At 43.3% G+C, this 24,836-nt stretch overlaps 1 protein-coding gene across 2 annotated transcripts in view; it reads left to right on the forward strand.

Moving 5' to 3' along the window:
- Positions 1-24,836, forward strand: part of LOC106605659 (VPS10 domain-containing receptor SorCS3) — a 78,397-nt gene that overhangs the window by 23,481 nt on the left and 30,080 nt on the right. For both annotated transcript variants that reach the window (XM_045720996.1, XM_045720998.1), the window contains exon 2: positions 11,728-11,795. In XM_045720996.1, coding sequence (XP_045576952.1) covers positions 11,728-11,795 — 68 coding nt within the window. The remainder of the gene's footprint in view (positions 1-11,727; positions 11,796-24,836) is intronic.

A 24,836-nucleotide genomic window follows, 5' to 3' on the forward strand; every position in this document is an offset into this window, starting at 1 on the left:
CTAAATTCAGCACTAACCTTTGATCTTCATCAGATGACACTCCTAGGACATTGTTATACAATACATGCATGTTTTGTTCAATCAAGTTCATATTTATATCAAAAAACAGCTTTTTACATTAGCATGTGATGTTCAGAACTAGCATGTTTAAAATCAATTTTTATGCTATTTTTCTCGTAAAATAGCGATAATATTCCAACCGGGCGACGTTGTTTTCGTTCAAAGGCTGAAAGAAAAACATGGCCACTTCTCGGGGCCGCGCATCTCCTGTCTCTGAGCCACCAGCCTGACCACTCACAAACAGCGCTCCTGTACCTAGCCCAGAGACGGCAGAGATCTCATTCCACTTTCTGGCGCCTTCAGCGAGCCTATGGAAGCCTTAGAAATTGTCACGTTACAGCAGAGATGCTGTATTTTCGACAGAGATGCCACAGAAGCACAAGAAATGGTCAGGGAGGGCACTTCCTGTATGGAATCTTCTCAGGTTTTGGCCTGCCATATGAGTTCTGTTATACTCACAGACACCATTCAAACAGTTTTATAAACTTTAGAGTTTTTTCTATCCAAATCTACTAATTATATGCATATTCTCCTTTCTGGAAAAGAGTAGTAACCAGTTTAAATCGGGTATGTTTTTTATCCCGCCTTGAAAATACTGCCCCCTACCCTAGAGGTTAAACATATTCTCCACATCAAAATTCACCTTCTTGGCAAATGTATTTAGTGTGGCATTCTGGACGATGGGACAAAAGGTGAACTTGGGCTTAAAAGGCAGTTTTTGAGGGAACAGAAACTGCCTGACCTGAGACACTGGCGTCTGTAGTTGGAGAGATGTTTTGCTTGTACCAGGCCTTCAGATGTAGAAACGAAATAGGTCAATCTTTGTATTGAATTCATTAGTTGAGTAAGTGGGGGCAAAAGACAGTCCTTTAGACAAGACCTTTACACAATCATCAGAAAGGGGTTCCCCAGAAATGTTGCTCACAGCCTTATTCTGGTCCTGCTCGTGTGGTTGAATAGTCTTGATTTCTTCCTCACCCTCCATGTTGGCCTCTTCCGTGTCCTCTCCCTCTCTTGTTGAGGTACCTGTGTGACTCCTCTTCCTGATCTAAAAAATCTTGGGAGGAGCTGGCCTCTGAGTGTCTGGGGTGATCCTCATCGTCACTGCTTGTAAAGTTGAAAGAAACAGATCAAGGCTTCCTCCTCTGCAGATGTGATTCTGAATTCTTTCGGGTTGGTTTTCTCCAGGCAAAGACCTTGCCATCTCTATAGTCTACTTCATCTCTTCTAAATTGTCTTAGCTTGTCTTGCTTCAATGTCAGAGTGAACGTGTCTACTTTCTCTTTCAAGATCTCATCACATTGTGCTTCGTTACAATTGTCACTGTTCTGTGATTTTTACTTCTTCAATTTCTGTTTCGACTACTTGTCTGTCCTTTTTAGATTATTATATTGGAAGTAGCATTAGGTCAAAAGAACACTTGTTTAGAATAGCATCCCATCTATCTCTCAATTCAGTTTTACCTTGTGCTCCAGTAGCTGGAAACTTCATAATACGGAGTCCTATGGGGATTAGGCCTTTCCTCCAATAGTTAGACAAGGTGATAGAATTGAGGTCAAGTTTGGTGTCTTTCTCCATAAGGTGTTGCAAGTCTCTGTAAGCCTTGTTTAAGTCCATTCCAGTATTCTCTGTGGCTCTCATCTAGCAATGAGGTAGTGATAATAATCCTTTGACCCTCTTCATGGGAATAGGAAAATCTTGTAGCCTCTTGGGTAAAATCCATAGTGTGAGTTGTAAAATGTCCCCAAAACACAGAAAAAGAATTGACTGTGGCGCTGCGTCCTCTAAACACTACCCAAGTGCTATGATTAACTTGTAGGAAAAAAAAGAGCTGCGCTTCCCTTCCTCCTAAGGTACAATAGTAGATTTTGGTAGACAGAAGGTGCTCTTTTGTAAAAGGGGTAAATTGGTTATCAAAAAATGCCTTTATTTGTATGGTATGTTCAATAGAAACTATGGCATGTTAATTATTATCTGTGCCTTGGTCCTATAAGAGCTCTTTGTCATTTCCCACGAGCCAGGTTGTGACAAACACACACTCATTCCTATGTTTAATAAACGTATCATATAATGTGTGTGGCAGACTTACAATGATGGCAAAAAACAACATTTGAGAGTGCGCTGACCCTGGTGCTAGAGGGTGTACGCAGCTGGAGGTTGAATGTTTGAAGGGGTATGGGACTATAAAAAGTTTGGGAACTACTGGTCTAGAATGTATGTTGTAATGTTAAGATTGCACATCACTCGAACTAAGGGACCTAGCCCGAACCATGAAAAAACATTATTCCTCCTCCACCAAACTTTACAGTATGCACTACGCTTTCGGGCAGGTAGCGTTCTCCTGGCATCCAAATCCAGGTTCATCCGTCGGACTGCCAGATGGTGGAGCGTGATTCATCACTCCAGAAAACGCATTTCCACTGTTCCAGAGTCCAATGGTGATGAGCTTTACACCACTCCGACGCTTGGCATTGTACATGGTGGTTATAGACTTGTGTGTGGCTGCTCGGTCATGGGAACCCATTTTATGAAGTTCCCGACGAACAGTTATTGTGCTGACGTTGCTTCCAGAGGCAGTTTGGAACTCGGTAGTGAGTGTTGCAGCCGAGGATAGACCATTTTTATGTGCTACGGGCTTCAGCCCTCAGTGGTCCAGTTCTGTGAGCTTGTGTGGTCTACCTCTTCACGGCTGAGCCGTTGTTGCTCCAAGATGTTTCCACTTAACAATAACAGCACTTAGTTGACCGGGACAGCTCTAGCAGGGCAGACATTTGACAAACTGACTTGTTGGAAAGGTGGCATCCTATGACGGTGGCATTTTGAAAGTCACTGAGCTCTTCAGTAAAGCCATTCTATTGCCAATGTTTCTGTGGTGATTGCATGGCTGTGTGCTCGATTTCATACACCTGTCAGCAACGGGTGTGGCTGAAATTGCAGAATCCACACATTTTAAGGGGTGTCTACATACTTTTGTGTATATATAGTGTGTATATATAGTGTACTGTATCTTAAAAAAAGGTAGGGGCCTGGATCACAAAACCAGTCAGTGTCTGGTGTGTCCACCATTTGCCTCATGCAGCGCAACACATCTCCTTTGCATAGAGTTGATCATGCTGTTGGTTGTGGCCTGTGGAATGTTGTCCCACTCATCTTCAATCACTGTATGAAGTTGCTGGATATTGGCGAGAACTGGAACACATTGTCATACACGTTGATCCGGAGCATCCCATACATGCCCAATGGGTGAAATGTCTGGTGAGTATGCAGGGCATGGAAGAACTGGGACATTTTTAGCGTCCAAGAATTGTGTACAGCTCCTTGCGACATTGGGCTGTGCATTATCTTGCTGACACAGGAGGTGATGGCGGCGGATGAATGGCAGGACAAAAGGCCTCAGGATCTCATCAAGATAGCTTGATGAGATGGCGCTGTGCATTAAAATTGCCATTGATAAAATGCAATTGTGTTCATTGTCCGTAGCTTATGCCTGCCCATACCATAAACCCCCCCCCACCACAATGGGGCTCTCTGTTCATAATGTTTACAGTCACGTCCATAATTATTGGCACCCTTGATAAAGATGAGCAAAATAAATAATACAAATGTGTGAGCTATTTTGCATGCTACATTTTTTTTTAACATTATTTTATACTAATACAATTGCTCAGAGAAAGAGAATTCGGTTAAAAAAAGGAATAAAAAATCTAAAAATGTGGTTGAAATTATTTTCAATACTCCAGCACCCTCCCCTTGCGAGGACAACGACACTGAGCCTTTTTCTAAAATGTTTTATAAGATTGGAGAACACATTGGGAGGGATCTTAGACCACTCCTCCATACAGAATCTTTCCAGATCATTGATATCCTTCTTCTGCGCTTATGGACTGCCCTCTTCAATTCAAACCACAGGTTTTCAATGGGGTTCAAGTCTGGAGACAAAATGTTGGCTTTGTGGTCAATTAACCATTTCTTTGTAGTATTTGATGTGGGCTTGCCACTTCCAGCAATCCTTCTTTTGAAACCAAACTCACCACTGGTGTGAGTGGCCAAACAGCTATATTTTCAAGTCCTTCAACAATTTGTAAACGCCTGGACTTTGCTAAACTCCATTGGCACTTGGATTGGAACCTGTGCTATGGTCAGATGACATGAAAATAGAGCTCTTTGGCCAAGCACACCAGTGGTGGGTTTGGCATCAAAATAAGGATGGATAAGAACCCCATATCTACTGTAAAATATGGGGATGGATATTTGATGTTATGGAGCTATTTTGCTTCCATTGGTCCTAGAGCCCTTGTTAAGGTCAACATCATCATGACCTTTACCCAGTACCAGGACATTTTAGCAAAAAACTGGTTGCATCTGCTAGGAGGCTGAAATGTACTACAGCAAAGAAATGCATGTAGAACTAGCACCCCTACATCAACATAATTGGTTAAATACTGACTGGTCAAATTTTTATATTGCAGACTACACAATGAATTTTGATAATCTGGTTTTTGAAGGAGAGAGAAGGAAAATCAAATGTTATTTGTCCTGTGTCGTAAACAATAGGAGCAGACTGACACTTAAATGCTTATTTACAGGCTCTTCCCACCAATGCAGAGAGAAATAAACACTTTAAGCTGTACACTCCACAGAGCTGGGCTTTACGGAAGAGTGGCCAGAAAAAAAGTCATTGCCTAAAGAAAAAAAATAAGCAAACACGTTTGATGTTTGCCAAAAGGCATGTGGGAGACTCCTCAAACATATGGAAGAAGGTACTCTGGTCAGATGAGACTAAAATTGAGCTTTTTGGCCATCAAGGAAAACGCTATTTCTGGCGCAAACCCACCACCTCTCATCACCCCGAGAACACCACCCCCACAGTGAAGCATGGTGGTGGCAGCATCATGGTGTGGGGATGTTTTCATGACCAACGGTTCAGAATTGAAGGAATGATGGATGGCGCTAAATTCAGGGAAATTCTTGATGGGAACCAGTTTCAGTCTTCCAGAGATTTGAGACTGGGATGGAGGTTCACCTTCCAGCAGGACAATGACCCTAAGCATACTGCAAAAGCAACACTCGAGTGGTTTAAGGGGAAACATTTAAATGTTTTGCAATGGTCTAGTCAAAGCCCAGACCTCAATCCAATTGAGAATCTGTGGTATGACTTAAAGATTGCTGTACACCAGTGGAACCCATTCAACTTGAAGGAGCTAGAGCAGTTTTGTCTTGAAGAATGGGCAAAAATCCCAGTGGCTAGATGTGCCAAGCTTATGGAGACATACCCCAAGAAACTTGCAGCTGTAATTGCTGCAAAAGGGTGGCTCTACAAAGTATTGACTTCGGGGGGGGTTGTGTTTTTTAGTGTTAAGAACAAATATTTAGCATCTTCAAAGTGGTAGGCATGTTATGTAAATCAAATGGTACAAACCCCCAAAAAATCCATTTTAATTCCAGGTTGTAAGTCAACAAAATAGGAAAAATGCCAAGAGGGTGAATACTTTCGCAAGCCACTGTAGATGTAACTAGGAATAAAGTGACAGATAATAAACAGTACCAGTGCCATATGTGATGAGTACAAAAGTTAGTTCAAGAAGGGTCAATCCAGGTATCTATTTGGGTAATTATTTAAATAACTACTTAGCAGCATTATGGCTTGGGGGTAGAAGCTGTTCAGGGACCTGTTGGAGCCAGACTTGGTGCATCAGTACCGCTTGCCATGTGGTGGCAGAGAGAAAAGTCTATGTCTTGGGTGGCTGGAGTGTTTTTAGGGCCTTCCTCTGACACCACCTGGTATCGAGGTCCTGGATGGCAGGGAGCTTGACCCTAGTCATTTACCCTCTGTATCACCTTGCGGTCGGGTGCCAAGCATTTGCCTTACCAAGCAGTAATGCAGTCAGTCAAGATGCGCTTAATGTTACAGATGTATAACTTTTTGAGGATCTGAGGGCCCATGCCAAATCTTTTCAGCCTCCTGAGGGGGAAGAGGCATTGTCGTGCCCTCTTCACGACTGTGTTGATGTGTGTGGACCGTCATAGATCCTTAGTGACGTGACATGGAGAATCTTGAAGCTCTCGACCCATTGAGACTGGTGCTTTTCTAGTATTATTTAATGAAGCTGCCAGTTGAGGACTTGTGAGGCGTCTGTTTCTCAAACTAGACACACTAATGTACTTGTCCTCTTGCTCAGTTGTGCACCGGGGCATTCCACTCCTCTGTCTATTCTGGTTGGAGCTGTTCTGTGAAGGGAGTAGTACACAGCGTTGTACAAGATCTTCAGTTTCTTGGCAATTTCTCACATGGAATAGTCTTCATTTCTCAGAACAAAAATAGACTGAGTTTCAGAACAAAGTTCTTTGTTTCTGGCCATTTTGAGCCTGTAATCGAACCCACAAATGCTGATGCTCCAGATACTCAACTAGTCTAAAGAAGGCCATGTTTATTGCTTCTTTAATCAGGACAGTTTTCAGCTTCGCTAACATAATTGCAAAAGGGTTTTCTAATGATCAATTACCCTTTTAAAATTATAAACTTGGATTAGCTAACACAACGTGCTATTGGAACTCAGGAGTGATGGTTGCTGATAATGGGCCTCTGTATGCCTATGTAGATATTCCATAAAAAAATATGCAGTTTCCAGCTACAATAGTGATTTTCAACATTAACAATGGCCACACTGTATTTCTGATCAATTGATGTTATTTTAAAGGACAACAAAAATGTATTTTCTTTCAAAAACAAGGACATTTGTAAGTGACCCCAAAGTTTTGAACGTTAGTGCATATGCCATGCTGATCCTCAACACGGGGCCCCTCAGAGGTACGTGCTCAGTCCCCTCCTGTACTCCCTGTTTACCCATGACTGCATGGCCAAGCACGACTCCAACACTATCATTAAGTTTGCTGACGACACAACAGTGGTAGGCCTGATCACCGACAACGATGAGACAGCCAATATGGAGGAGGTCAGAGACCTGGCATTGTGATGCCAGGAAAACAACTTCTCCCTCAACGTGATCAAGACAAAGGAGTTGATTGTGGAGAACAGGAAAAGGAGGACCGTGCACGCCCCCATTCTCATTGAAGCTGCTGTAGTGGAGCAGGTTGAGAGCTTCAAGTTCCTTGTTGTGCACATCACCAACAAACTATCATGGCCCAAACACACATTGTCCAAGACAGTCGTTAAGAGGGCACGACAATGACTATTCGCCCTCAGGAGACTGAAAACATTTCACATGGGTCCTCAGATCCTCAAAGTTACACAGCCACACCATCGAGAGCATCCTGACTGGTTGCATCACCGGTATGACAACTGCTCGGCCTCTGACCGCAAGGCACTACCGAGGGTAGTGCGTACAGCCCAGTACATCACTGGGGCCAAGCTTCCTGCTATCCAGGACCTCTATTCCAGGTGGTGTCAGAGGATGGCCCAAATAATTGTCGAAGACTCCAGTCACCCTAGTCATAGACTGTTCTCTATGCTACCACATGGCAAGCTGTACCGGAGCGCCAAGTCTAGGTCCAAAAGGCTTTTTATTTTAACAGCTTCTACCCCCAAGCCATGAGACTCCTGATCAGCTAATTGAATGGCTACCCGGACTATTTGCCTTTTCCTCCCCCACCCCCATTTTTATGCTGCTGCTACTCTCTGTTTACTATCCATGCATAGTCACTTTACTTCTACCTACATGTACACTACCATTCAAAAGTTTGGGGTCACTTAGAAATGTCCTTGTTTTTGAAAGAAAAGGACATATTTGGCAGGTTTATTAAATAGTACCCGCAAAACACCAGTGTCAACATCAACAGTGAAGAGGCGACTCCGGGATGTTGGCCTTCTAGGCAGAGTTCCTCTGTCCAGTGTCTGTGTTCTTTTGCCCATCTTAATCTTTTCTTTTTATTGGCCAGTCTGAGATATGGGTTTTTCTTTGCAACTCTGCCTAGAAGTCCAGCGTCCCGGAGTCGCCTCTTCACCGTTGTCACGCCCTGACCTTAGAGACGTTTATTTTCCTCTAGTTTGGTTAGGTCAGGTTGTGATGTGGGGTGGGCAATCTACTTTTTCTATTTCCTTGTTTTGGCTGAGTGTGGTTTCCAATCAGAGGCAGCTGTCCATCGTTGTCTCTGATTGGGAACCATACTTAGGCAGCCCTTTTCCCTCCTTGAGTTGTGGGATCTTGTTTTTGTGTAGCTGCCTTTGAGCAGCCCCAGAACGTCACATTTTTGTTGGTCTCCTGTTTTGTTTGGTTTCACAAATAAGGTATGTGGAATTACCGGCATGCTGCGCCTTGGCTGATCTTTGACAGGGAGTTCGAAGATCGTGATTGTGACAGAAGATCCCACCACAAGAAAGCCAAGCAGCGTGCGCTTACTGGGAAGATGAGCTGGACCGGGGATAACCAACATCGACGGAAGCACAAGAGGTTTTTGGGGGCACACGGGGAGTTTGGCAGAGTCAGGGTGGAGACCTGAGCCAACTCCCCGTGCTTACCGTGGGGAGCGAGTGACGAAGCAAGCACCGTGTTATGCGGTGACGTGCACTGTGTCGCCAGTGCGCACTGTGTCGCCAGTGCGCACTCACAGGCCGGTGCGATCTGTGCCCGCGCCCTGCAGTTGTCGAGCTCGGTTGAGCATCCAGCAAAGATGGGTTGTGCCAGCCATACGCTCCAGACCTCCAGTGCGCCTCCACGGCCCAGTATATCCTGCGCCAGTTCTGCGCACTGTGTCGCCAGTGCGCCTGCACAGCCCAGTTCGTCCTGTGCCAGCGCTCCGCCCTTGCCGGGCTAAAGTAAACATCCAGCCAGGACGGGTTGTGCCAGCCCTAAGGTCCAGACCTCCAGTGCGCCTCCACGGCCCAGTATACCCTGTGCCAGCTCTGCGTACCCGGTCTCTAGTGCGTCTCCCCAGTCCGGTGAGACCTGTTCCAGCTCCACGAAATAAGCCTCCAGTGATGATCTATGGTCCGAAGCCTCCAGTGATGATCCATGGCCCAGAGCCTGTAGTGATGATCCATGGCAGGAAGCCTCCAGTGATAATACATGGTCCGGAGCCTCCAGTGATAATACATGGTCCGGAGCCTCCAGTGATAATCCATGGCACGAAGCCTCCAGTGGTGATCCATGGCACGAAGCCTCCAGTGATAATCCGTGGCCCAGAGCCTCCAGTGATAATCCGTGGCCCGGAGCCTCCAGTGATAATCCGTGGCCCGGAGCCTCCAGTGATAATCCGTGGCCCGGAGCCTCCAGTGATGATCCGTGGCAAGAAGCCTCCAGTGATGATCCGTGGCAAGAAGCCTCCAGTGATGATCCATGGCGCGGAGCCTCCAGCGAAGGTCCCCCGGTCCGGAGCCTCCGGCGACACAGAAGTGGGGGGATCAGCGGGCGGAGTGGGGGCTATGCCCCGAACCAGAGCCGCCGCCAAGAATCGGTGCCCACCCGGACCCTCCCCTATAGGTTCAGGTTTGCGGCCGGGAGTCTGCACCTTTTGGGGGGGGTACTGTCACGCCCTGACCTTAGAGACGTTTATTTTCCTCTAGTTTGGTTAGGTCCGGGTCTGATGTGGGGTGGTTAATCTACTTTTTCTATTTCTTTGTTTTGGCTGAGTGTGGTTTCCAATCAGAGGCAGATGTCCATCGTTGTCTCTGATTGGGAACCATACTTAGGCAGCCCTTTTCCCTCCTTGAGTTGTGGGATCTTGTTTTTGTGTAGCTGCCTTTGAGCAGCCCCAGAACGTCACGTTTTCATTGGTCTCCTGTTTTGTTGTTTTGTTTGGTTTCACAAATAAGGTATGTGGAATTACCGGCACGCTGCGCCTTGGCTGATCTATGACAGGGAGTTCGAAGATAGCGATCGTGAAAACCGTTGACGTTGAGACTGGTGTTTTGCGGGAACTATTTAATGAAGCTGCCAGTTGAGGACTTGTGAGGTGTCTGTTTCTCAAACTAGACACTCTAATGTACTTGTCCTCTTGCTCAGTTGTGCACCAGGGCCTCCCACTCTATTATATTCTGCTTAGAGGCAGTTTGCGCTGTTATGTGAAGAGAGTAGTACACAGCGTTGTACCAGATCTTCCGTTTCTTGGAAATGTCTTGGTCTTCTGAGATCTCTTTTGTTTGAGGCATGGTTCACATCAGGCAATGCTTCTTGTGAATAGCAAACTCAAATTGTGTGAGTTTTTTAATAGGCAAGGCAGCTTTAACCAACATCTCCAATCTCGGCTCATTGATTCGACTCCAGGTTAGCTCACTCCTGACTCCAATTAGCTTTTGGAGAAGTCATTAGCCTAGGGGTTCATATACTTTTTCCAACCTACTCTGTGAATGTTTAAATGATGTATTCAATATAGACAAGAAAAATACAATAATTTGTGTGTTATTAGTTTATGCACCCTGTGTTTGTCTATTGTTGTGACTTAGATGAAGATCAGATCAAATTTTATGTCAAATTTATGCAGAAATCCAGGAAATTCCAAAGGGTTCACATACTTTTTCTTGGCACCGTATACTGTAACAGAGTCGGCTGCGGCCCTTTGAGAAGCCAGATTTAGACATTGCATATAATTGAACAGTTCCATTTAACGACATGCTGTTCATATAAATAATTTATCGGTTTCTCGCAGTTATTTATCCCAGGAAAATAAATCTTGGTATCCCTAGTTTACAGCTTATCATGAGGTATTCTAGTTCGGGTGAGCTGAACCTTGAGACTTCCTTAATGTTATAGATTGCGTACCAGCTGTTGTTAATAAAGAGACACACACCTCTCCCTTTGAGCTTACCTGACGCTGCCGTTCAGTCTTGCCGGTGCATAGTAAAACCAGATAGATGTATATTGTCCTTTTTCAGCCACGACACCAAGAAACATAGGATATTACAGTTCTTCAGGTCCTGTTGATAAGATAGTGTCGAATGGCACTTGTCCAGTTTGTTCTCCAGTGATTGTACGTTCGCCAATAGAACGGAAGGCAGAGGCGGTTTATGTTTTCGGCCACCCCGACGTAGTTTCGTCAGGGTGCCCGCACTCTCTTACACCGCCTTTTTCTTTTCCGAGTCTGGGGGATTAGGGCCTGGTACGGGTGAGGAGTATGTCCTGCGCATCTGACTTGTTGAAGTAGAAATCTTAATCCAAATTGAGGTTAGTGATCACTATTCTGATGTCCAGAAGCTCTATTCAGTCATAGGAAACGATGGCAGAAACATTATGTATAAAAAAAACTTTAGATCAGTGCGCAAAAACACACAAAATAGCAGAATCCGTCAGGAGCCCATAAAATGGCTGTTATCCATTGCAGGGCCAGTCTTGACAAGAGAGAGAGGAGAGAGTGAAAGATTGAGAGAAAGAAAGGTAGGAAGACTGGCCATACTTAGTTTTGTTGTTCACTGAACAATTTTCGGAGTCCACCGTCATGTAGGTATCATTCCACATGAGGTACTGATAAGACACTTGACAACTTGCATGGCTGTTCAGATCATTGCAACCAACAGACTGGCTGATCTAGACAACCTGAGGATCATTCATCATTGTGCTGTCATACAAAGATTATATTTTATGGTAATGTAGCAATAATAGTGTATATTCCATGCTGTTAGACACAGCAAATGCATGATGTAAGTGCACTTGATTGTAGATATAGATGTACTTGCAATTGCATACAAATAAAATGCTTTTTTGTTTTTATTTTTAGGTGATCCTGACCTTGACAAAGCAGTATGACTTTAACTTGGGTGCTTTCACTGAGAGTTCTCTCTGGAGGTAAGACTTCATGAACATTTGATGTATTCAGAAGTGCTGAACTAGTAAGGCTCTTTCTTCTGATTTTTAAACACATTATTTGTTGTTTTTTGTTGTTGGGGAGTTACAGGTACATTAACCATTTAAATGTATACATTTATAAAACATGTACCCGTAGGCTGCCACTCAAAAGAAAAACAACATTAACAAATACATACAGAGTTGAAGTAACAATAAATTCAGTATAAACGGGAAAAGAAAACAAAATGAGTGGGCCTCCAACCCCAACCTCCCATCCCATTCCCCCAACCTGACCCAGCCAAATGTCTCCATCCAACGCCCCATATTGAAGTATGGTCATGCCATTTTCATTCCTAGTTACAACACTCCGGCGCCGACAAAGATGGCCGCGTCGCTTCGCGTTCCTAGGAAACTATGCAGTATTTTGCTTTTTTATGTGTTATTTCTTACATTGTTACCCCAGGTAATCTTAGGTTTTACTACATACAGTCGGGAGGAACTATTGGATATAAGAGCAACGTCAACTCACCAACATTATGACCAGAAATACGACTTTCCCGAAATGGATCCTCTGTTTGGCCCACCATCCAGGACAATGGATCGGATCCCAGCCGGCGAGCCAAAACAACGGGGGAGAAGGGGCAGACGGAGCGGTCTTCTGGTCAGGCTCCGTAGACGGGCACATCGCACACCGCTCCCGAGCATCCTACTCGCCAATGTCCAGTCTCTTGACAACAAGGTAGACGAAATCCGAGCAAGGGTAGCATTCCAGAGAGACATCCGAGACTGTAACGTTCTTTGTTTCACGGAAACATGGCTCACTCGAGACACGCTATCTGAGTCGGTACAGCCACCTGGTTTCCCAAACTGAAATGGTCCACCCACACAGACAGCGTGGTGAAGAAGGTGCAGCAGCGCCTCTTCAACCTCAGGAGGCTGAAGAAATTCGGCTTGTCACCAAAAACACTCACAAACTTTTACAGATGCACAATCGAGAGCATCCTGTCGGGCTGTATCACCACCTGGTAAGGCAGCTGCTCCGCCCATAACCGGAAGGCCCTCCAGAGGGTAGTGAGGTCTGCACAACGCATCACCGGGTACAAACTACCTGCCCTCCAGGACACCTACACCACCCGATGTCACAGGAAGGCCAAAAAGATCAAGGACCGCAAACACCCGAGCCACTGCCTGTTCACCCCGCTAACATCCAGAAGGCGAGGTCAGTACTGGTGCATCAAAGCTGGAACAGAAGCTGTTTTTCAGTCTCTCAATCTCAAGGCCATCGGACTGTTAACCTCTATGGGCTAGGCGGGACGAATTCGTCCCACCTACGTAACAGCCAGTCTAATCCAGTGGCGCGATTTTTGAATCGTTTGAAATACTATTACTTCAATTTCTCAAACATATGACTATTTTACAGCTATTTAAAGACAAGACTCTCGTTTATCTAACCACACTGTCCGATTTCAAAAAGGCTTTACAACGAAAGCAAAACATTAGATGATGTCAGGAGAGTGCCCAGCCAGAAATAATCAGACACCCATTTTTCAAGCTAGCATATAATGTCACCAAAACCCAAACCACAGCTAAATGCAGCACTAACCTTTTATGATCTTCATCAGATGACACACCTAGGACATTATGTTATACAATACATGCATGTCTGTTAAATCAAGTTCATATTTATATCAAAAAACAGCTTTTTACATTAGCATGTGACGTTCAGAAAAAGCATACCCCCGCAAACTTCCGGGGAATTTACTAACAGTTTGCTAAATTACTCACGATAAACGTTCACAAAAAGCATAACAATTATTTTAAGAATTATAGATACATTACTCCTCTATGCACTCGATATGTCCGATTTTAAAATAGCTTTTCGGATGAAGCACATTTTGCAATATTCTAAGTACATAGCCCAGCCATCACGGCTAGCTATTTAGACACCCGGCAAGATTAGCCTTCACCATAATAACATTTCCTATAAGAAAAATGTTCTTACCTTTCCTGTTCTTCGTCAGAATGCACGCCCAGGACTTCTACTTCAATAACAAATGTAGGTTTGGTCCCAAATAATCCATAGTTATATCCAAATAGCGTAGTTTTGTTCGTGCGTTCTAGACACTATACGAATGGTAATCCACGGTCCCGCGCATGGCACATGGCTTGACAAAAAATGTCTAAATATTCCATTACCGTACTTCGAAGCATGTCAACCGCTGTTTAAAACCAATTTTTATGCCATTTATCTCGTAGAAAAGCGATAATATTCCGACCGGGAATCTGCAATAAACTAAACAGCCGAATTAAAATACTCCACGGGGGCTAATCGCGCACGCGCCTCATTCCATTGTCACCTAATGGGACACTTGGATAAGGTGATAATCTGTTTCAGCCTGAGGCTGCCTCGTCAACCTTCATGATTTTCCCGGGTCCTGAGAGCCTATTGGAGCCCTGGGAATTGTCACGTTACAGCTAAGATCCTTACTCTTCAATAAACAGATGCAAGACGCACGACTCCTTGTCAAACAGGCCACTTCCTGCATGAAACCTTGTCAGGTTTTTGCCTGCCATAGGAGTTCTGTTATACTCACAGCCACCATTCAAACAGTTTTAGAAACTTTAGGGTGTTTTCTATCCAAACCTGAACAATAATATGCATATTCTAGCTTCTGAGTTGGTGTAGGAGGCAGTTAAAAATGGGCACATATTTTTTCCAAAATTCTCAATACTGCCCCCTAGCCCAAACAGGTTAAACAGCCATCACTAACATTGAGTGGCTGCTGCCAACATACTGACTCAACTCAAGCCACTTTAATAATGGGAAAATTTATGTAATCAATTTATCACTTGCCACTTTATATTATTTATATTAGATAATGTTTACATAACCTACATTATTCATCTCATATGTATATACTCTACGCCATAGCATCTACTGCATCTTGCCATCTTGATGTAATTAGATGTATCACTAGCCACTTTAAACAATTCCACTTTATATAATGTTTTCATAACCTACATTATTCATCTCATATGTATATACTGTACTCTATACCATCTACTGCGTCTTGCCATCCTGATGTAATGTATCACTAGCCACCTTAAACAATGCTGCGTTATATGTTTTCATACCCTACAATACTCATCTCATATGTATATACTGTACTCCATACCATCTATTACATCTTGCCTATGCTGTTCGGCCATCACTCATTTATATATTTTTATTTTCCTTCGATTGACAATTTGCCTGGGCCAGTAGGGGAATATTTAGAGGATGTGAACCCAGCAGCCCTCCAGTTATCAGATCAATTCTGACAATTTCTTCCAGCGCCCGGCCCGGGATTCTAACCAGCCACCTATCTTTCGGCTACAGGTCCAACTCCTGCCACAAGTCCAACTCCTTCGCCGCTGGGCTACCTACCGCCAGTACTGTATAGGTTTTTGTCTGACTGGTTCCAGAGAAGAAAAAGTTAATATTTAGAAATAAGCATGACAAAATCCTATGCAGACATATAATTATTATGATGTAGAAGAACAACTTGCATGCAGTTGTCACCAGCAGCCAAAAGAGATCCTCTGCCTCTGATAGTTCTGGTTTACTACCAGACTGAGCAAAACATAGAGATATTGTTTTAAAAGTCATGTAATGATTAACTGGGCTATTGAATCACAAAGACTTACTATACATTATATATTAGAAAAATGAATACATACCTTCTCTCAGTCAGCAACAGTCTTCTAACAATTAGCTAATTGCCAAGCTAACATATGGAATTGTTTTAAGATGGTCATACCAAGGATAATTTGGCTATATGATTTGGAATTTTAGTACCATATTGAATTTGGCTTTACTATTATTAACCCATAGCAACACATTGAATAACAGATTCACACATGGAAAAACATGATATGAACAATTTGTCTGTCCAATATCTAAGAAATATCAGGAAATTCATCTTTTTTTAAATTACCCATATTTAACATAAGAATATTGGCCACTAAACTACTTCCATTCATTTTTTAAACTGGTACCGGGCTACCTTCCGACGAGTCTTGTTATGCTTGCTGGCATCCTAGAGCAAAACGACCAACATGTACATGTTCATGAGAGTCTCAACTTTCGATGGTGGGCTCATGTTAGTGTGTATGTAGCCCAAACTGTTCGGATGCTACAGACAGAATTTGGCGGTACTGACTTCAGGGGTCGTAGAGCAATACGGAGAACACCATGTTTGTCAGTCTCATCTTTCCATAGAGTGGTCATACCGTTGGCCAAACCGTTCAGTTGCTACAGACGTCTTCATGAGAAGACCGATTTTAGGGATGTCTCATGGTCTGACAAAAACCGCTATAGCTTGGCCACCTTCCACCGTAGATGTGGAAGGTCACCATACACAAAAAAACCCATCTCTCTAGTTTAATCAGATGGATTTTGTTGGGAATTTGTTGTATTGTGCTGATTAGATTTCCGCAGGTGTGGACATTATGACCAGGGGGCTAAACAAATCAAAATTTTACATTTACATTTTTATTATGAATATATTTTATATTAGCCACCCTTTGCCTTGATGACAACTTTGCACACTCTTGGCATTCTCTCAACCAGCTTCTTCTTCTTATGCATTCAAGGCAAATAACCTTTAGGGTTCTAACCCTACCCTAGAGTGTAAAAACAGCTAACAAAAGCTAACCCAGTCACAACAAACTCTGAAATCACAGCTAGCATTCTCCTTTAATTTGTTTCAGCTGTTTTGCATTGACATTTATATCCATATTAATCTGGTCCAAAGAACCAAAAGTTTCTATATCCTCTTACATCTAGACGTTCCGCTAGCGGAACACCACTCCAATATCCAATGATAGGGTGTGGCGCGAAATACAAACTCCTCGAAAATCCGAACACTTCCATTTTTCAAACATATGACTATATTACACCATTTTAAAGATAAGACTCTCCTTTATCTAACCAGACTGTCCGATTTCAAAAAGACTTTACAACGAAAGCAAAACATTAGATTATGTCAGCAGAGTACCCAGCCAGGAATAATCAGACACCCATTTTTCAAGCTAGCATATAATGTCACAAAAACCAAAACCACAGCTAAATGCAGCACTAACCTTTGATGATCTTCATCAGATGACACTCCTAGGACATTATGTTATACAATACATGCATGTTTTGTTCAATCAAGTTCATATTTATATCAAAAACCAGCTTTTTACATTAGCATGTGACGTTCAGAACTAGCATTCCCACCGAACACTTCCGGTGAATTTACTAAATTACTCACGATAAACGTTCACAAAAAACATAACAATCATTTTAAGAATTATAGATACAGAACTCCTTTATGCAATCGCGGTGTCCGATTTTAAAATAGCTTTTCGGTGAAAGCACATTTTGCAATATTCTGAGTAGATAGCCCGGCCATCACAGGCTAGCTATTTTGACACCCACCAAGTTTGGTACTCACCAAACTCAGATTTACTATAAGAAAAATTGGATTACCTTTGCTGTTCTTCGTCAGAATGCACTCCCAGGACTTCTACTTCAACAACAAATGTTGGTTTGGTTCCAAGTAATCCATAGTTATATCCAAATAGCGGCGTTTTGTTCGTGCGTTCAAGACACTATCCGAAGGGTAACGAAGGGTGACGCGCCGGCGCATATCGTGAATTATTTTTTCTAAATATTCCATTACCGTACTTCGAAGCATGTCAAATGCTGTTTAAAATCAATTTTAATGCGATTTTTCTCGTAAAATAGCGATAATATTCCGACCGGGAGTTGTTGTTTTCGTTCAAAGACTGAAAAAGTAAAATGGACTCGTTCACGTGCACGCGAGCACCCGTCTCATTGTTCTCAGATCGACCACTTACCAAATGCGCTACTGTTTTTCAGCCAGTAACTGCAGAGTCATCATTCAACGTTCTGTCGCCTTCTGAGAGCCTATGGGAGCCTTAGAAAGTGTCACGTTACAGCAGAGATCTTCTGTTTTGGATAGAGATGACAAAGAAGGCCAAGAAATGGTCAGACAGGGTACTTCCTGTACTGAATCTTCTCAGGTTTTGGCCTGCCATTTGAGTTCTGTTATACTCAGACACCATTCAAACAGTTTTAGAAACTTTGGAGTGTTTTCTATCCAAAGCTACTAATTATATGCATATTCTAGTTTCTGGGCAGGAGTAATAACCAGATTAAATCGGGTACGTTTTTTATCCGGCCGTGAAAATACTGCCCCCTATCCATAAGTTATAGAACCCCAAAGAACCCTTTTTTCTAAGAGTGAAGCTGCTTGAGTGAAATAGACCTGCTAGTTGTTTCTTGTAATACAGTGAATGTCCCACATCTTAAAATAGTGTTATATGTTGACAATTATTTGAAAATAAGTAGGGCTCTGTTCTAAGACAATTGACACCCTTGTGATAATGTTTTTTTGGATCAATTCACTGAATGACGTACAGTATTTAGCTACCTTGCTATTGGGTCAATGTTGATTTCACTCATCCAGGAAACTCCCTGATATTGGTTTTGATAGCAGGATACAGTACATGCAGCGGCATTTGACACAGTATTTCTTTTTTATTTCACCTTTATTTAACCAGGTAGGCCAGTTGAGAACAGGTTCTCATTTACAACTATGACCTGGCCAAGATAAAGCAAAGCAGTGAGACACAAACAACAACACAGAGTTACACATGGAATTAACAAACATACACACAATAACACAATAGAAAAAGTCTATATACAGTGTGTGCAAATGAGGTAAGATTAGGGAGTTAATGCAATAAATAGGCCATAGTGGCGAAGTAATTACAATTTAGCAATTAAACACTGGAGTTATAGATGTGCAGAAGATGAATGTGCAAGTAGAGATTCTGGGGTGCAAAGGAGCAAAGGGTGGGTGCTGCTATGGTGACCAGTGAGCTGAGATAAGGCGGGGCTTTACCTAGCAAAGACTTATAGATGACCTGGAGCAGGTGGGTTTGGCGACGAATATGAAGCAAGGGCCAGCCAACGAGAGCATACAGGTCGCAGTGGTGGGTAGTATATGGGGCTTTGGTGACAAAACGGATGGCACTGTGATAGACTGCATCCAAGTAGAGTGTTGGAGGCTATTTTGTAAATGACATCGCCGAAGTCGAGGATCGGTAGGATAGTCAGTTTTACTAGGGTATGTTTGGCAGCATGAGTGAAGGATGCTTTGTTGCGAAATAGGCAGCCAATTCTAGATTTAACTTTGGATTGGAGATGCTTAATGTGAGTCTGGAAGGAGAGTTTACAGTCTAACCAGACGCCTAGGTATTTGTAGTTGTCCACATATTCTAAATCAGAACCGTACAGAGTAGTGATGCTAGAATGGCGGGCAGGTGCGGGCAGCGATCGGTTGAAGAGCATGCATTTAGTTTTACTTGCATTTACGAGCTGTTGGAGGCCACGGAAGGAGAGTTGTATGGCATTGAAGCTCGTCTGGAGGTTAGTTAACAGTGTCCAAAGAAAGACCAGAAGTATACAGAATGGTGTCATCTGCGTAGAGGTGGATCAGAGAATCACCAGCAGCAAGAGCGACATCATTGATGTATACAGAGAAAAGAGTCGGCTAGAGAATTGAACCCTGTGGTACCCCCGTAGAGACTCCCAGAGGTCCGGTCAACAGGCCCTCCGATTTAACACACTGAACTCTATCTGAGAAATAGTTGGTGAACCAGGCGAGGCAGTCATTTGAGAAACCAAGGCTGTTGAGTCTGTCGATAAGAATGTGGTGATTGACAGAGTCGAAAGCCTTGGCCAGGTCGATGAATACGACTTCTCCACTATGCAATGGTCGGTGATCTGTTTGTTAACTTGGCTTTCGAAGACCTTAGAAAGGCAGGGTAGGATATATAGGTCTGTAACAGTTTGGGTCTAGAGTGTCTCCCCCTTTGAAGAGGGGTTGACCGCAGCAGCTTTCCAATCTTTGGGGATATCAGATGATTTGAAAGAGGTTGAACAGGCTAGTTTTAGGGGTCGCAACAATTTAGGTGGAAAGAGAGGGTCCAGATTGTCTAGCCCAGCTGATTTGAAGGGGTGCAGATTTTGCAGCTCTTTCATAACATCAGCTATTTCGGTGAAGGAGAAATGGGGAAGACTTTGGCAAGTTGCTATGGGGGGTGCAGAGCTGTTGACCGGTGTAGGGGTACCCAGGTGGAAAGCATGGCCAGACGTAGAAAAATGCTTCTTGAAATTCTCAATTATCGTGGTCTTATCGGTGGTAACAGTGTTTCTTAGCCTCAGTGCAGTGGGCAGCTGGGAGGAGGTGCTCTTATTCTCCATGGACTTAAGTGTCCCAGAACTTTTTTGAGTTTGTGCATATTTCTGTTTGAAAAAGCTAGCCTTTGCTTTCCTAACTGCCTGTGTATATTGGTTCCTAACTTCCCGGAAAGTTTGTGTGAGATTGAGGGCATCTAGTTTAGCTTGTAGGACGGCTGGAGTGTTAAGAATGTCCAGTTTAGGTCACCTAACATTACGAGTTCTGAAGATAGATGGGGGGTAATCAATTCACATATGGTGTCCAGGGCACAGCTGGGGGCTCAGTGTGGTCTATAACAAGCGGCAACGGTGAGAGACTTGTTTCTGGAAAGGTGGATTTTTAAAAGTTGAAGCTCGAATTGTTTGAGCTGGATAGTATGACAGCCTGCAGAGTTCTATCTTTGCAGTAGATTGCAACTCCGCCCCCTTGGCAGTTCTATCATGTAGGAAAATGTTATAGTTAGGGATGGAAATTGCAGGATTTTTGGTGGCCTTCCTAAACCAGGATTCAGACACGGCTAGGACATCCGGGTTGACGAAGTGTGCTAAAGCAGTGAATAGAACTAACTTAGGGAGAAGGCTTCTAATGTTAACATGCATGAAACCAAGGTTTTTACGGTTACAGAAGTCAACAATTGAGAGCGCCTGGGGAATGGGAGAGGAGCTAGCTGCAGGACCTGGATTAACCTCTACATCGCCAGAGGAGGAGTAGGATAAGGATCCAGGTAAAGGCTATAAGAACTGGTCGTCTAGTGCGTTCGAAACAGAGAGTAAAAGGTGCAGGTTTCCGTGCGAGGAAGAATAGATTCAAGGCATAATATACAAACAAGGGTATGGTAGGATGAGAATACAGTGGAGGGAAACCTAGCCAGTAAGTGACGATGAGAGAGGTTTTGTCTCTTGAGACACCATTTAAACCAGGTGAGGTCACCGCATGTGTGGGAGTTGGTACAAAAGGGCTAGCTGAGGCATATTGAGCAGGGCTGGAGGCTTTACAGTGAAATTTGACAATAATCACTGATCAAAGCAGCAATGGACAAGGCATATTGACATAGGGTCCAGTGAGTAGCTAGGCGAGCTAAAGACACGGCGATTCAGACAGCTAGCAGGCCGGGGATAGCAGAAGGGCCTTAGGGGACGTTGTGACGGAAGAGTCTGTTGAAGCCCTTCGGACGGTTCGTTGGCAGACCAGTCGTGATGGATCGGCAGGGCTCCGTGTGGGCTGTAAAATGGTCCAGGCCAATTGGCAAAATAGGTATTGTAGCCCAAGAAATTGGCTGATGGACCTCTTCAGCTAACCAGGAGGTGGGCCTAGCTCAGGGCTAGCTCTAGGCTAACTGGTGCTTGCTTCGGGACAGGTACGTTAGCCAGGGGTAGCCACTCGGATAGCAGCTAGCTAGCTGCGATGATCCAGTGTAAAGGTTCAGAGCTTGTGGTAGGGATGTGGAGATGTGGTAGAGAGAAAATTAAACAGTCCGATATGCTCTAGACAGCTAGTGGGCCATGGCTAGGGGGACGTCGCGATGGAGGAGCCTGTTGAAACCTCCTCGGGCAGATTACGTCGGTAGATCAGTCGTGATGGAACGGCAGGGCTCCGTGTCAGCAGTAAAAGGGGTCCAGTCCAATTTGCAAAATAGTTATTGTAGCCCAAGAAGTGGCTGATGGACCTCTTCAGCTAGCCGGAAGATGGTCCTTGCACAAGGCTAGCTCCAGGCTATCTGGTGCTTGCTTCGGGACAGTGACGTTAGCCAGGAGTAGCCACTCGGATAGCAGCTAGCTAGCTGCAATGATCCAGGTGAAAAGGTTCAGAGCTTGCGGTAGGAATCCGGAGATGTGGTAGAGAAAAAGCAGTCCAATATGCTCTGGGTTGAATCGTGTTGTGCGGACTGGCAGGAGTTGTCCGGGCTGAGGTTAGCTGATGACCGCTAGCAGTGGCTAACTGACTACTAGCTAGTTAGCTGGCTAGCTTCTGTTGGGGGTTCCGGTTCTAAAGTATAGAAAATGGCAGATCCATACCACATTGGGTGAGGTGGGTTGCAGGAGAGTATGTTGAAATTTAGTTTAAAAATTAAAAAAATATATATGAAAATATATACCAGGGAAAAAATAAATATATACGGGACACGACAAGACGAAGATTAAGATGTCTGACTGCTACACCATCTTGGTTTATATTTTTTACATGCCACAACTGTAGGACTACCAATCCCATTAATTTTATATCGTATGGTGAGTTACTGTACAGTATGCTGTCACATAATAAATAAGAATATAATTCATTTAGGATTATACAGAGAGTGATAATGTCTCTTGTGTTTTTTCGCTCACCTTTTTCCAAGCCCACAAGAAACTCATTTAATTTTGAATTACACCTGACAGAAAGACCATCAGTTCACCAAGCAGAGAGACTCAAATTAATTTCTGTTTTACTAAAGGCGCCGGTAAGATTTACACCTGACTTGACACATTTTGAAATCCCATATTGTGTACAGAAGGTCTTCCATCATCAAGGTGTCTGGTTAACAATAGCACTGGCAGTAAATTAAAGTGTACCTCAGGTGGTGCAGCAAAGCACTTAGTATGATATTAAAAAAGGAAAGCAGTTCAATTTTATGAAAAGAAACGGAGTAAAGGATCTCTGCAATAATAAGATACATTATTTATTTATATAGCCCCAGGGCACTCTTGATGGCAAAATGCAATAAGAAGATCAATTGGTGCATCACGAAAAGCATCTCCTGTGTGTTTCAAAGTAATGACTGCTTCCCTTAGGGAAGGAACGTGTCACAGTAATAACTTCATTTGTGATGTTGTCTTTCCAGCTACAGTTGAGGGGATTTGTCAACTGAAATGAGAAGCTAAAAAAAGATGGAGGAAACCTTTGCAAACAATGTCAACAGCAAACGAAATGTTGCAGCTTAATGCACAAGCAGTGATAGCCAACTCTGGGTATCTATCCAATTATGCAATGGAATTTAATTTGGAGGCGCCCAGGTAGAACTGAGAGACGAGTGGGTTGTGTGTTTGGTGAGTAGTAATAGACCCATGAAGAATAGTAGTAGTGGAAAAAGTACCCAACTGTCATACTTGAGTAGAAGTAAAGGTACTTTAATAGGAAATGACTCAAGTGAAAGTCACCCAGTAAAATACTAAAAGTCTAAAGGTATTTGATTTTAAATATACTTAAGTATCAAACGTAAATGTAATTGCAAAAATTTACTTACTCTAAGTATCAAAAGTAAAAGTACAAATATAAGTATAAATCATTTCAAATTCCTTAAATTAAGCAAAGCAGATGGCCACATTTTCTAGTTTTTTGTTTTTATTTACGGATAGCCAGGGGCATGCTCCAACTCAGACATAATTTACAAACGAAGAATGTCTTTAGTGAGTCCCCTAGATCAGAGGGAGTAGGAATGACCAGGGATATTCTCTTGATAAGTGTATGAATTAGACAATTTTCCTGTCCTGCTAAGCATTCAAAATGTAACAAGTACTTTTGTGTCAGGGAAAATGTATGGAGTAAAAATTGCATAATCTTTAGGAGTGTAGTGAAGTATAAAATATAAAAAAGTAAAGTACAGATACCCAAAAAATCTACTTAAGTACTTTACACCACTGAAGAATAGAAAGGGAGGAAGATACTGTATACAGTGCCTTGCAAAAGTATTCATCCCCTTTGGCGTTTTTCCTATTTTGTTGCATTACAACCTGTAATTTAAATGGATTTTTATTTGGATTTAAGGTAATGGACATACACAAAATAGTTTAAATTGATGAAGTGAAATGAAAAAAATAACTTGTTTCAAAAAATTCAAAACAGAAAAGTGGTGTGTGCGTATGTATTCACCCCCTTTGCTATGAAGCCCCTAAATAAGATCTGGTGCAACCAATTACCTTCAGAAGTCACATAATTATTCCACCTGTGTGCAATCTGTGTTACATGATCTGTCACATGATCTCAGTATATATAGACCTGTTCTGAAAGGCCCCAGAGTCTGAAACACCACTACGCAAGGGGCACCACCAAGCAAGCGGCAACATGAAGACCAAAGAGCTCTCCAAACAGGTCAGGGACAAAGTTGTGGAGAAGTACAGAACAGGGTTTGGTTATAAAAAAAAATATCTGAGACTCTGAACATCCCACGGAGCACCATTAAATCCATTATTAAAAAATGGAAAGAATATGTCACCACAACAAACCTGCCAAGAGAGGGCCGCCCACCAAAACTCACAGACCAGGCAAGGAGGGCATTTAATCAGAGAAGCAAGAAAGACCAAAGATAGCCCTGAAGGAGCTGCAAAGCTCCACAGCGGAGATTGGAGTATCTGTCCATAGGACCACTTTAAGCCGTACACTCCACAGAGCTGGGCTTTACAGAAAAGTGACCAGAAAAAAGCCATTGCTTAAAGAAAAAAAATAAGCAACATGTTTGGTGTTCGCCAAAAGGCATGTGGGAGAATCCCTATGGAAGAAAGTACTCTGGTCAGATGAGACTAAAATTGAGCTTTTTGGCCAACAAGGAAAGCGCTATTTCTGTCGAAAACCCAAGACCTCTTATCACCCCGAGAACACCATCCCCACAGTGAAGCATGGTGGTGGCAGCATCATGCTGTAGGGATGTTTTTCATCGGCAGGGACTGGGAATCTGGTCAGAATTGAAGGAATGATGGATGGCGCTAAATACAGGGAAATTCTTGAGGGGAAACCTGTTTCAGTCTTCCAGAGATTTGAGACTGGGATG

Source organism: Salmo salar, chromosome ssa01 (genome assembly GCF_905237065.1).
Source record: "Salmo salar chromosome ssa01, Ssal_v3.1, whole genome shotgun sequence".
NCBI lineage: Eukaryota > Metazoa > Chordata > Actinopteri > Salmoniformes > Salmonidae > Salmo > Salmo salar.